This window comes from Salvelinus sp. IW2-2015, linkage group LG7 (assembly GCF_002910315.2).
Source record: "Salvelinus sp. IW2-2015 linkage group LG7, ASM291031v2, whole genome shotgun sequence".
Lineage (NCBI taxonomy): Eukaryota > Metazoa > Chordata > Actinopteri > Salmoniformes > Salmonidae > Salvelinus > Salvelinus sp. IW2-2015.
In genome coordinates this window covers 12201869-12215391 of record NC_036847.1, presented here as the reverse complement: position 1 = coordinate 12215391, position 13523 = coordinate 12201869, and the positions used below count along the sequence as shown (strand labels likewise).

At 42.1% G+C, this 13523-nt stretch overlaps 1 protein-coding gene across 1 annotated transcript; it reads left to right on the top strand.

Annotated features, from left to right (window-relative positions):
• The first annotated feature begins 185 nt into the window (after nt 1–185).
• LOC111966402 (GPI transamidase component PIG-T-like) lies at nt 186–11390 on the top strand. Its single transcript, XM_070444427.1, is given in 13 exon segments — nt 186–935; nt 1968–2145; nt 2467–2501; nt 2504–2593; nt 2994–3094; nt 3472–3558; nt 5632–5719; nt 7663–7760; nt 8586–8745; nt 9157–9357; nt 10152–10317; nt 10772–10855; nt 11081–11390. Coding segments are annotated over 13 exon segments (2031 nt in total). The 5' UTR covers nt 186–442; the 3' UTR covers nt 11331–11390.
• The last annotated feature ends 2133 nt before the right edge of the window (nt 11391–13523 follow it).

The following is a 13523-nucleotide window of genomic DNA, read 5'->3' as shown; positions in this document are numbered from 1 at the left end:
ACAAAAAGTTGCCTACTGCAGCTTTAAGAAAAAACAGCTGGATAGGCCTAGTGTTATTGGCTGAAAGGAAATCAGTAGCCAGGGCCTATTGTCCATAAGTAGAGAGAGTAATAACAGAAATGAAMGGAAAATGTAGTATATCAGGCTACTGGTTTAAAGTCCTGAGAAGCAACGATATAAAGCATCCTGCTCGGCTTGACTGTGTAGCTATGAAAAACACAGATACATTAATTTATTCTATTACATCAACATATGATATGTTCAAATTATCAAACAATGAATCAGATGTAAATATTMCTGGTAACAAAGCAAGTTTAGATCAGTCACTATGCGCATCTTGTGCGCAGTGATGATTGTCCATAATACACTAAATTATTTCATCCTATTGGTCAACATGACACGCCGTTAAAGAAGTAGGCGCCGCCATTCAGCAGTCGGGAAAATGACAGCGCACAGGTGCAATATTTATATGCTGGCGGTCCTCCTTTGTGTATTAGTATACGTGTTTGTTACAGCAGACGTACAAGAAACAAGTCAGGTGAAAGATGCCGATGGCCAAACCCATGCCGCGGAAGAGGAGAGGCAATGGGAGGCTACCGAGGTCGAAACGAATCTATCGTTAACAGATACTCCAAGCGACAACGAAGCTGACCATGTTCAAACCTATGACATCCCTCAACCACCTCCCGCAAAAGACCAAATCCAAGAGGCSGCGGAAGAGAAGAGGCGGGACTCCCTCGAAACGAATCTAGTAGATGTTCCAAGCGACAAAGTTGACCATGTCTCTGACACCAAGAAAACCCTAGACGTCCCTCCACCACCGCCCGCAAAAGACCAGTTTCAGGAAGAGTTGGTGATCAGACCACTGCATTCTGGGGATACTTACGCCATTTTCCAGTTCCGAACCTTGTGGGATACGGACTTCTTGCGAGGAAGTAAAGAGTTTGATTTGAAATGATATTTGGGTCAATCACATCATGTTCTAGTCATCTATTTAGTAGCCACAATGGGACACTAGCCACCAGTGCAGCTTCAGTCAAGGTCCTGTAGTGTAGACCCTCAGTGCAGGCTTTTGTTCKAGCCCAGCACTAAACATATTTGATTCAACCAACCAATCAATGGCTTGATGAGTTGAATAGTTGAACAAGGTGTTAGTGCTGGCAGGCTATGTTGACTGTTGCTTAGTCTGACTAATCAGGCTTGTAATACACAATTAATTGATATATATACAGTCAAACTAATGCCTGCWAAATTGTGTAAATGTTCCTTACAAGCCAGAATGTTGAATAAAATTACGTTTTTAAACTTACTCTGTGCCATTTGTCCTTCAGCTGCTCGAAAATAGATACAAAAATATCCACAGGAAAGTATTGTTTACCTGYCTTTAGTTAGCTATTGAAACAAGCATGCCATGACAATGGTATATTCTGAATCAGGGGAGGACGGAGAACAATCAACATTTTTTTGTGTGTGATATTTATGTTTTATTCCGATTTCAATTTTCAAATGTTTTTTTATTTTTATTTTTTTAAATGTGTGGATTGTTCTCCGTCCTCCCCTGATTCAGAATATACCATGTTCATTGTCATGGCATGCTTGTTTCAATAGCTATTAACGAGAGAACCTAACTAAAGTTGGGTAAACAATACTTTCCTGTGGATATTTTGTATCAATTTTCGAGCAGCTGAAGGACAAATGGCACAGACAACCGGTAGAGTAAGTTGAAATGTCATTTTATTCAACATTCTGGCTTGTAAGGAATATTTATAAAATTTTGCAGGCATTAGTTCCAGGCTGTATATACCAATMAATTGTCTATTGCGAGCTGATTAATCAGACTAACTTGCTGTGCATTCACTGTCATCAGTACATAGGCCCCATGCCTAATTTGTATGACAGGTATGTCCAAGTCAACATACTAGTGTTATGCAACTCACAGTTTTTTTCCCCAAAATGTATATTTTCAGTCTCCCACTACCAACTCTTCCCGAAGTCTCTGGGCCAGGTGATTTCGAAGTTCTCTGTGCGTGAGCTCCACATCTCCTTCACTCAGGGCTACTGGAGGACCATGCAGTTGGGCCAGCCTTTRCTACCGTCGCCCCCTGGTGCCGAACTGTGGGTATGGTTTCAGGACACTGTCACTGAGTGAGTGTGTATATACTGTATATTTAGCCACACATGTTCACTTTCCTTACTGTTGAAGATAACATAGCAGCTTTATATCTGTCATCATCGTTAGTAGTCAAATATATCCATACATATGTGTGGCGCTAGTTTCACRCATTTTGTAATGACAGCCTGAACCACTATCATTTGGCCTATTGAGTCTTTGACCAAGAATGTGTCACAACATTTCACAGCCATGTCTTTTTGTCACTGGTGGCAGGTACTGCCATTTTACCCACCGCCATTTCTCCCAAACTATATTAGCATTGAAATTCTATTGTTTCGTCCTTTGTCTTGTAGTGTGGATGTTGCCTGGAAGGAGCTGACCAACGTCCTCTCGGGATCTTCTGTGCCTCGCTGAATTTCATTGACTCCACCAACACGGTGCAGCCCAGTGCCTCCTTCAAGCCTCTAGGTGTGGGCAATGGTAAGGCTCCTCACACTCAGCACCCAAGTCTCTACAGTAGCTAGCTTGCCTCTGAACAGAGAGCAGGCTCGTATTCAMAAGAGATCAAATGGAAGAAAACAATCTGAAATGGGGTGGTATCATCTGTAATTATCCAATAAGAAACACTTTTCTACTTGTTGGCTTAATGAACAAGACCACGTGCCAACCAATGTTTTGCATATGCACTCAAAGGAATCATGACGCAGTTACGGAATTAGAATAGTACAGTATTATTAAAGATGTGAAACAATACCGTGTTGATGTGTGATTCTCCATAATACTAAGTGTTATGTCTGGTTGTTCTGTGTTGTGATGTGACATAAAGTGTGTTGATGTGGACCTGTGTATGTGTGTCCTGTATACGTCCTCTGCTATACAGTAACTAACCAGCGCTTCCTCCGCTATGCTGTGTTGCCGCGGGAGATCGTTTGTACTGAGAATCTGACGCCGTGGAAGAAACTCCTTCCCTGCGGCTCCAAGGTACCAGTCCGTCTTATGTTGGATGGTCTTATGAATGTCACATTTACCAAKAGCGTAGTATACTAAATCTGAAAAAGGGTGCGGAGGCTTCCTTCTTCATGTTCATTAGGCACTAAACAGGGGAAGAAAAAAAAACAGCCAAAGAGGGAAGGACTACCTGGACTTCTTCTAAAATGCCCATTCTCTTTATTTATTCTGCTACGTTGTGCCCTACTAAACCCTGATTTGTGGTTAGGTGATTATTTTAAAACCAATAGCATGAAGTGTTATCCTTTTATTGGAATGGACTTAAAGTCTGTGTGTGTGTGTGTGCGTGTACGTGCATGCGTGTGTGGTGATTAACCATGTTCTTCATGTTGCCCATCTCCTTTCTCTAGACTGGTCTGGCAGTGCTAATGAAGTCTGAGAAACTCTTCCACAGCAGCTTCCACTCCCAGGCTCTACACATCAGACCTGTGTGTCAGGTGAGGTGTATGTATATACAGTCTTCAGATATATGTATTACTATACTATGGGTGACATTTTCATAGTGCAAAAGAATTGGGCAAAGTGCAAAAATTACTGTAAACCTCATTTGGCAGTGTGACTTCGTTTAATACTTTCCTTCKATAATGTGCGTTGAATGAGGTTACTGTTTATGCATTGCGCATTTCACTGAACTCTAGATAAATAATAGCCTCCTTGTAACGCACATACAGTTGAAGTCAGAAGTTTACATACACCTTAGCCAAATACATTTAAAAGCAGTTTTTCACAATTCCTGACATTTAATCCTCGTAAAAATGCCCTGTCTTAGGTCAGTTAGGATCACAACTTTATTTTAAAAATGGGAATTGTCAGAATAATAATTAAACTTTATTTTATAATAATTGAAATTTATTTCAGCTTTTATTTCTTTCACCACATTTTCTAGTGGGTCAGAAGTTTACATACACTCAATTATTATTTGGTAGCATTGCCTTTAAATTGTTTAACATGGGTCAAACATTTCAGGTAGCCTTTCACAAGCTTCCCACAATAAGTTGGGTGAATTTTGGCCCATTCCTTCTGACAGAGCTGGTGTAACTGAGACAGGTTTGTAGGCCTCCTTGTTCGCACAAGGAGGCCTGTTCGTGTGGGCAGAACTTTTTCAGTTCTGCCCACACATTTTCTATAGGATTGAGGTCAGGGCTTTGTGATGGCCACTCCAATACCTTGACTTTGTTGTCCTTGAGCCATTTTGCCATAACTTTGGAAGTATGCTTGGGGTCAATGTCCATTTGGAAGACCCATTTGCGACCAAGCTTTAACTTCCTGACTGATGTCTTGAGATGTTGCTTCAATATATCCACATAATTTTCCTAGCTCATGATGCCATCTATTTTGTGAAGTGCACCAGTCCCTCCTGCAGCAAAGCACCCCCACAACATGATGCTGCCACCCCTGTGCTTCACGGTTGGGATGGTGTTCTTTGGCTTGCAAGCCTCCCCATTTTTCTTCCAAACATAACGATGGTCAATATGGCCAAACAGTTCTATTTTTGTTTCATCAGACCATAGTATATTTCTCCAAAAAGTACAATCTTTGTCCCCATGTGCAGTTGCAAACCATAGTCTGGCTTTTTTATGGCGGTTTTGGAGCAGWGGCTTCTTCCTTGCTGAGCGGCCTTTCAGGTTATGTCGATATAGGACTCGTTTTACTGTGGATATAGATTCTTTTTTACCTGTTTCCTCCAGCATCTTCACAAGGTCCTTTGCTGTTCTGGGATTGATTTGCACTTTTCGCACCAAAGTCCGTTCATCTCTAGGAGACAGAACGCGTCTCCTTCCTGAGCGGTATGATGGCTATGTGGTCCCATGGTGTTTATATTTGCGTACTATTGTTTGTACAGATGAACGTGGTACCTTCAGGCTTTTGGAAATTGCTCCCAAGGATGAACCGGACTTGTGGAGGTCTACAATTWTTTTTTCTGAGGTCTTGGCTCATTTCTTTTGCCTACAAACCTGACTCCATTACACCAGCTCTTGTCAGGAGGAATGGGCCAAAATTCACCCAACGTATTGTGGGAAGCTTGTGGAAGGCTACCCAAAACGTTTGACTCAAGTTAAACAATTTAAAGGCAATGCTACCAAATACTAATTGAGTGTATGTAAACTTCTGACCAACTGGGAATGTGATGAAAGAAATAAAAGCTGAAATAGAATGATTTATCTACTATTATTCTGACATTTCACATTCTTAAAATAAAGTGGTGATCCTAACTGACCTAATACAGGGAATTTTTACTCAGATTAAATGTCAGGAATTGTGAAAAGCTGAGTTTAAATGTATTTAAACTTCTGACTTCAACTGTATATTATAGGTACCTTTTATCATGTAGTCAGCCATATCAAAGAAAAATAACCATCCATTCTTTTTGTGTTGGCTTTTTAAAGTTCTCCTGTAGAAAATACCAAGCCACTGATTTCACCTTCCATCCTACTTGTAATCCCGTTCGAAAACCTGTCACTGTTGATGAGTCCCAGCCTTTATATGACACTCGGCTACTGTTGTTTCAGGACTGGCAGTGCAAGTCCACAGCGTGGGAGCTGAGACAGACACTGAATGTGGTGTTTGACCTGCACTCCTCTGGCCAGGGCAAACGAGGTGAGAGAGGCCTCTCCTCATTCAGTATTATACCCCTTTCACATACTGAGCTGAGCCAAGCTGTACTGCGCTGGCCTGGTTATGCCTCCACCATATAGTTGCTGGAAACGTGGACAGTGTGAATGGAAAATAACTGAACCAGTACAGTGTAGGTCGACTTGATAGTGTGAAAAGGGTATAACAAAAAATATAAACGCAACATATCAAGTGTTGGTTTCATGAGCTGAAATTAAAGATCCCAGACATTTCTTTTCTCTAAAATGTTGTGCACAAATTTGTTTACATCACTGTTAGTGWGCATTTATTCTTTGCCAAGATAATCCAGCCACCTGACAGYTGTGGCATATCAAGAAGCTGACTAAACAGCATGATCATTGCACAGGTGCACCTTGTGCTGAGTACAATAAAAGGCCACTCTAAAATGTGCAGTTTTGTCACACAAGACAATGCCACAGATGTTTTGAGGGAGTGTGCAATTGGCATGCTGACTGCAGGAATGTCCACCAGAGCTGTTGCCAGAGAACTGAATGTTAATTTCTTTACCATAAGCCACCTCCAAAGTTGATTTAGAGAATTTGGCAGTACATCCAACCGGCCTCACAACTGCAMACCACATGTAATCACACCAGCCCAGGAACTCCACATCTGGCTTCTTCACCTGCTGGATCATCTGAGACCAACCACCCGGAGAGCTGATGAAACTGGGTTTGCACAAGCAAAGGATTTTTTGCACAAACTGTCAGAAACCATCTCAGGGAAGCTCATCTGCTTGCTCATCGTTCTCAACAGGGTCTTGASCTGACTGCAGTTTGGCGTCGTAACCAACTTCAGTGGGCAAATGCTCACCTTCGATGTACACTGGCACGGTAGGGAAGTGTACTCTTTACAGATGAATCKCAGTTTCAAATGGCAGACGGCGTGTACCGCGTCGTGTGGGCGAGAGATTTGCTGAGGTCAACGTTGTGAACAAAGTGCCCTGCGGTGGGGTTATGGTATGGSCAGGCATAAGCTACAGACAACGAACACAATTGCATTTTATCGATGGTAATTTGAATGCACAGAGATACCGTGACGCGATCCTGAGGCCCATTGTTATGGCATCATCTCATGTTTCAGCATGATAATGCATTGCCCCATGTCGCAAGGATCTGTGCACAATTCCCAGAAGCTGAAAATGTCTCAGTTCTTCCATGGCCTGCATACTCACCAGACACGTTACCCACCTGCGCATGTTTGGGATGCTCTGGATTGATGTGTACGACAGGGTGTTCCAGTTCCCGCCAATATCCAGCAACTTCGCACAGCCATTGAAGAGGAGTGGAACAACATTCCACAGACCACAATCAACTCTATGCGAAGGAGATGTCGCGCTGCATGAGGCAAATGGTGGTCACACCAGATACAGAATGGTTTTCTGATCCACACCCCTACCTTTTTTTTGAGTATCTGTGACCAACAGATGCATATCTGTATTCCTAGTCAAGTGAAATCCATAGAATAGGGCCTAATGCATTTATTTCAATTGACTGATTTCTTCATATGAACTGTAATTCAGTAAAAATGTTGCGTTTATTTTTGTTCAGTGTAGTATCACCACACTATTGCTAAAACATGCTGGTATTGCCAAGATGTACAGTATCTTCCGCTCTGACACCGCTTCATGTAGGTGCATTTGCATGCTAGCTTTATTTTGCAAAGTGAAAATGGCACATTTTTCAAATMACATTTATTTTAAGTGTATTTCAAATTGCAACACTTTACAGTAAATCAATAAAATGAAGGAGATAATGAACATAACTTTTCATGGAAAAGTAATTTCTTTCTACTGTGGTGTACAGACATTTCCCTTCTAAGCTCCATGAAAAAGACTGGTCACTGCATTTAGAAACATACAAAATATAGGACATGAACATGATGTGTTGGGTTACTGGGTGTTTCCACAGAGTGGTCCCTGTTCAAGATGTTCTCTCGTACCCTGACTGAAGCCTGCCCKCTGGCCTCCTCCAGTAAAGTGMACGTGGACGTCACAGACAACCCTCAGGTAAGTAACTTTACGTGACTAACGTTACATGACCGCATACTTTACACAACTAACTTTACATTACCTCAAACTTTATATTAATCCACATTCTATTTAGTTAGCAGACACTCTTACTCAGAATGACTTAGTTACTTCATACAGTCAAGGAACAGAGCATCAATTTTGAGTTTCAAAAGCTCATTCTTTTGAAGTAAGAAGAAAAGTCAGCACCATTAATACGTACCGAAGTTCAAACAACTATCAACACTCCATGGTCTTCCTATTGAAATGAACCCTTCTCAGACTGACCTCTTTGTGCATGCCAAGCTTAGTCCAATCACTAACATACCTGCTACAATGGTGCATCGCGAAAGTAGTTGGCTGAGCATCACGTGTGCGCCTGTGTGTTTTGTTTATACTAAAACACCAGTCAACACTACTGGTATAGAGTAGTGCAATMGGGACTTGCTCTCAAGCTGTAGGGTTCAAACACATTCTCCAGCTTGTTGTCACCTACAAGGGATCAGATCCGGAGTGAGGTTCACGTCAGGGCGGGCAACTACGGCAGATCCGTAACACAGAACACTACAAAGACAGGCCAATACCATCATTAGTTAGGCTTTTAAGCAGACCCTAGATGGGGTAGTTGTTCAAATTAAAATATGAATGAGTTTCTATTTTAATCATGTTCTTCTGTAAGCTGGACTGCAATTCAGTTTTCTTTATTGTAAACTGCCAACAAGCGCCATTGTGCTACATGTATTTGTGGAAATAAAACCTATTTATCTCTATCAATCCTATGGTAGTTGAGCAGGAATAGATTGTTGTTGTTTTTCCCCTTTAAAGGGGGAGCTGTTTGAATTGAGTCCAGCCACTCCCCTGTTGAGCCAGGCTGTGGTGCTGGGGGATCGGAGAACCTACTCGGTCTACGACCTCACCAACCAGGCAACGTTCGGACAGACGCGCTCCCTCAACATGCTGCTGCGCTGGAGAGCAGCCGAGAGTGGTGTGAGTTGACACCGGGCTAGGACACGACTCCATATGTGGGCTGCGTTTCATTCCAGAAAATATGTTCCCTCGACTGTCTGTCCACTTCCCGTACACAAGTGGAATAAGAAACAGTCCCTATTCCTCTTGTGTATTTAAAAAAAAAAAWGTAAACTGCTCAATCCAATTACAATGCCGTTACTTAGGTACTAAGAAACAGCATGTTAATATGTTGTAGGCAATAGTATCATTTGCAGTTACTACAAAGTATGATCATGTAATGTACGTGTTACAGAAAAGAGAAGATTTTCTGATATGAATGAATTTTCATGTAGGGTGTCTGTATAGAATTGACCATATAGAAATTCTATTTTAGTAATTCTATTTCTATTATTGACCATATGAACGCTCCCTCCTTTCCTGCCACCAGGAGACATGCTGCGCCCTCTACTTCACGGAGGGCGCTACGTGGCGGGCTACGGGCTGCAGGCGGGGGAGATCCACACCCTGGTGTACAATCACCACCCATACCGGGCCTTCCCTGTGCTCCTGCTGGACACCGTGCCCTGGTACCTGCGCCTCTYCACTCACAAGCTCATCGTCACCAGCAAGGGTCGCGACAACAAACCCAGTGAGTACTGCTGCTGCTCACCTGCTGACACAGTTTCATCTATGCCTGGGTCTTGTTCYTTAGGCACCAAACCGAAGAAATCGGACTAAAACAGGGAGGGACTACCTGGCCTTGTCTAATATGAAACGATGGTTTTCGTTTTCCGTTGCAAAACATTTTCTGTTAGGTCTCCTACTGAACATGACCCCGGTTCCTTTTTGATCAACTAACTTTTAGATTTGTGCACTTTGAAGAAGTAGGGCCTAGTGTTGATATGAATTTCAGCTACCTATTGATAGGCCTTTCCCTCAAGAGCTATCTGCCCACATGGGGAGAACATGCTTCAGTATCATAAATGTGTAACTAATAGATAAGCACACTACATGTTAATGTTTTTAAATGTATCTTCTGTGTGTAATGTCTTTATTTTTAAGCCTTGAGACAATTGAGACATGGGCAAGACAAACATTTAAGTGCCTTTGAACAGGGTATGGTAGTAGGTGCCAGGCGCACCGGTTTGTGTCAAGAACTGCAACTCTGCTGGGATTTTCACYCTCAACAGTTTCCCGTGTCMATCAAGAATGGTCCACCACCCAAAGAATATCCAGCCAACTTGACACAACTGTGGGAAGCATCCCTGTGAAACGCTTTCGACACCCTGTAGAGTTCATGCCCTGACGAATTCAGGCTGTTCTGCGGGATGCAACTTATCATTAGGAACTCCTTCATGATATTTTGTGTATATTCTTACTTACTTGCTTGTCTTTCCTGGTTGTGCAAATAAATACATGTTTCCTCTCTTCTTCTCTACCTAGGTTACATCCACTACCAGCCGTCCAAAGACCGCCTTCAGCCCCACCTGCTGGAGATGTTGGTCCAGCTGCCTCCTAACTATGTGACCGAGGTCACCGTGCAGTTTGAGAGGGCACTCCTGAAGTGGACGGAGTACACCCCCGACCCCAACCACGGCTTCTACGTTGGGTATAACTTTGACTTTATTGAAGTCAACAGTCTACAGAAATAGAAGATATGCATTTGTCTATGCTACGGGTCAAGTTCTGTTTTTGTCTAAAGAAATGCCAATTGTAATGGAAACTTGGACAGTTAATGTACTCTTTGTCATAACTTTGAAGTGTTGTTTGCCTATAATTGCTGTCATAGATTTTCAATTTGTGCTTCAGAACTGGGTTCAAATACAATTAGGAATCTTTCAAATTCCTTTTAGCAATTTGCAGTTTTTCCGCTATTGGTTCCGTTGTCCCAAGCAAGCTCAATCAAGCCCAGCTAGTATGAAATTATTTTAAATATTTGTCTTGACTTTGATTCTGAATGAAGATGGGGCCTTGGCTAAAATTGAGATACCACTTGCTTGTAGTCTGCAGATATTCAGGTTTCCAGTAGCAGATATTTGATGAAATGTTGTCCCTCGCTTCAGGTCTTCTGTTATCAGCGCTCTCGTGCCCAGTGTTGTCGCCATGGATACCAACAGCACCCAGGAACGCCCGCTTTTCAGCAGCTTGTGAGTCATAAGGCTGTTTATTTTCTTTTAAGTACAGGTTGAACACTTACGTAGCAGTTGTCTTAAGTGTTTTAGTTTATCACCTGATGTAATGCAATTTTTAAGGAAATTATTCCAAATAAATCTTCTTTTGAAAGTAGTGTATCATTCCTCAATTCCATTGATTTTGAATGGAATTGACCCCCAATCCTCATAGGTTATTATAATTAATTTCTGTCTACCCAGTTTCCCGTGTAAAGAGGAGTCCAGTTACTTKATGCGGGTCTACACGGAGCCTCTGCTGGTGAACCTGCCCACCCCTGATTTCAGCATGCCCTACAACGTCATCTGCCTCAKCTGCACCGTGGTGGCCGTGGGTTACGGCTCCCTCTACAACCTCCTGACCCGCACCTTCCAGGTGGAGGAGCCCAGCCCGGGCCTGGCCAAACGGCTAGCCAACATCATCCGCAGGCTCAGGGGTGTGCCACTGCTGTGATGGGCCAGAATGCTGTCATGCTAAAGCTAACAACATTATCAAGCACATTTTTGCGGTGGGGCAATGAGGTCAGTGATTACACCACTTGGGAAATGTGAAGGTAAGTTTCAGGGAGATGCTACTTTAAACATTGGAAGCTTCTGCAATAAAAAACAAAARTCTCAGTTCTGTTTTGTGGAGGACAAAGAAGTTAAACATGAGACTTTATGAAGTGTCATGGATTCSATGGACGCTTAAGGKATTTTCTCACCGTGAGGAGCAAAAAGGGTGGCGTTTCTMCAGTGCACTACTACTGTTGGTGTAGTTGAACAGAGAATAAGGCCTTTTTAATGTTTGTAACGAAGGAACCAAAGTGTTTGCTGCAGGTTTCAGTGGGGAAAGTTGGCTGCCAGACGCGGCAGCAGATCACAGCAAGCTCTGATATATCTGTAACTGGAAAAAGTAATTGCACTGTTTGTGAAGCCATTGCTCTAGAAAGATCTGATGCACCTCTTCAATCTAAACAGAAATAATATTTGTACTTTAAGTTGATGTTGAAAAGTTAAGTACACTGACGTACAGAACTTTCTTAACCAGTTAGTTGGATTTSTGTAAARGTTTTGTTAATTGCTCACAGAACCAGTCAACATGACTTGTACTTGAAGAAAACCCAACCATCTCTACAAGAAACGGCCATTGAATTGACCAGATTTGTCTTAGCCATCCATTGTCTGTGTTTCTTATTGACGTTTTAGTGTTCTAAAAATGGCGGAAACTTTGGTAAGCCTTTCTAGCACAGATACCCACCACTCAACTTTAAGAAGTTTGCCATGCATTATTTAAGAACTGATTTACCAAGAAAAATACACCCTTAATACATTTGACTTTTTAAGACTCCTCATTTTTTTTGTGTACTAAAACTGCTGTTGATACTTCACATTTTACTGAACAACATGAGAATGTTTGAAGATATGGGGTAACCTGGGCTATTTGTCTTTTTAATAAAATTGGCAACTGTCCAAACATTTATAATTTTTTTAAGTCCTACGGTTTCATAAGAAGAAATGCACGGAGGCTTGTGGAGAACATAGATCAGAACATAGAAAAAAGGGTCGCACACTTGAAGAATGATGTGGACTCTCTCATCCCAGTCCAAAACAGTACTTTTGGACTGATAGAGAACTCCTGGAGGATTCCTGAGAATAAATGAACACTTGGCCGCTGAGCATGGATTGGATCAACTGTACCGTAATCCAGTTTAGGAGTCTCCGCGACATAACATAAGCAGTCATAACAGCTGATGTAATTCTATGATGAGCCATACAGTATGGACCTATTCAGGCAGATGTAAATTTTAAAATGTATTTSACCTTTATTTAACTYGGCAAGTCAGTTAAGAACAAATGGTTATTTTCAATGACAGCCTAAGAACAGTGGGTTAACTGCCTTGTTCAGGGGCAGAACAACAGATTTTTACCTTGTCAGCTCGGGGATGCGATCTTGCAACCTTTTGGTTACTAGTCRAACYRTCTAACCACTAGGCTACCTGCCGCCATTACAGAACATTTCAAATCGAAATGTATCATGAACAGATATCATGGTCTACTTTATCAGATAAAATGGAGCAGACACTTTCCCTAGTCAATTTTAATACACCCAGTTCACTTTCTGTATCCCATCTCACTCAGCTGTGGAAGTGTGTATGTGAAGGGGAGGGAGRGGATGATTCTTTTCTCTATAAACAAGCTTGGCCTCACTKCMGCCAAGTTCCAACAGAACAGACACACAGAGGTCTCTTTCTTTGCAAGTCAGCAATTTCCTCTCGCACGTGTTTGGCACTAGAGTGGGGGGAAAAAAGCCCTCAGCATTCCAAATATAAAGCCTTGTTTATACCTGCCGCTAACAGGCATGCTGTGTCCTGATCTTCTCCACATTCAGATTGTGCCCACATTTTCAGACATCTGTCTACACGTGGTATTAGAATGTGTCTCCTATCTGTCCAAGGTGTATGCATTGTGATTTCCTGGTCTATCCCTGTATGCAAATTATTTGACTGATATTCTTTCAATATAATGTTTATTTAAATGTACATATTGATGCCACAAGTCTATTGTGCCACCTGTAAATGACAGAGGGCAGGATAATGATGATTTAAATGGTTTCACTGTCCAGAGCCGTCTACAAATGCGTGCCTGACTACCTCCGGCYGTGGGC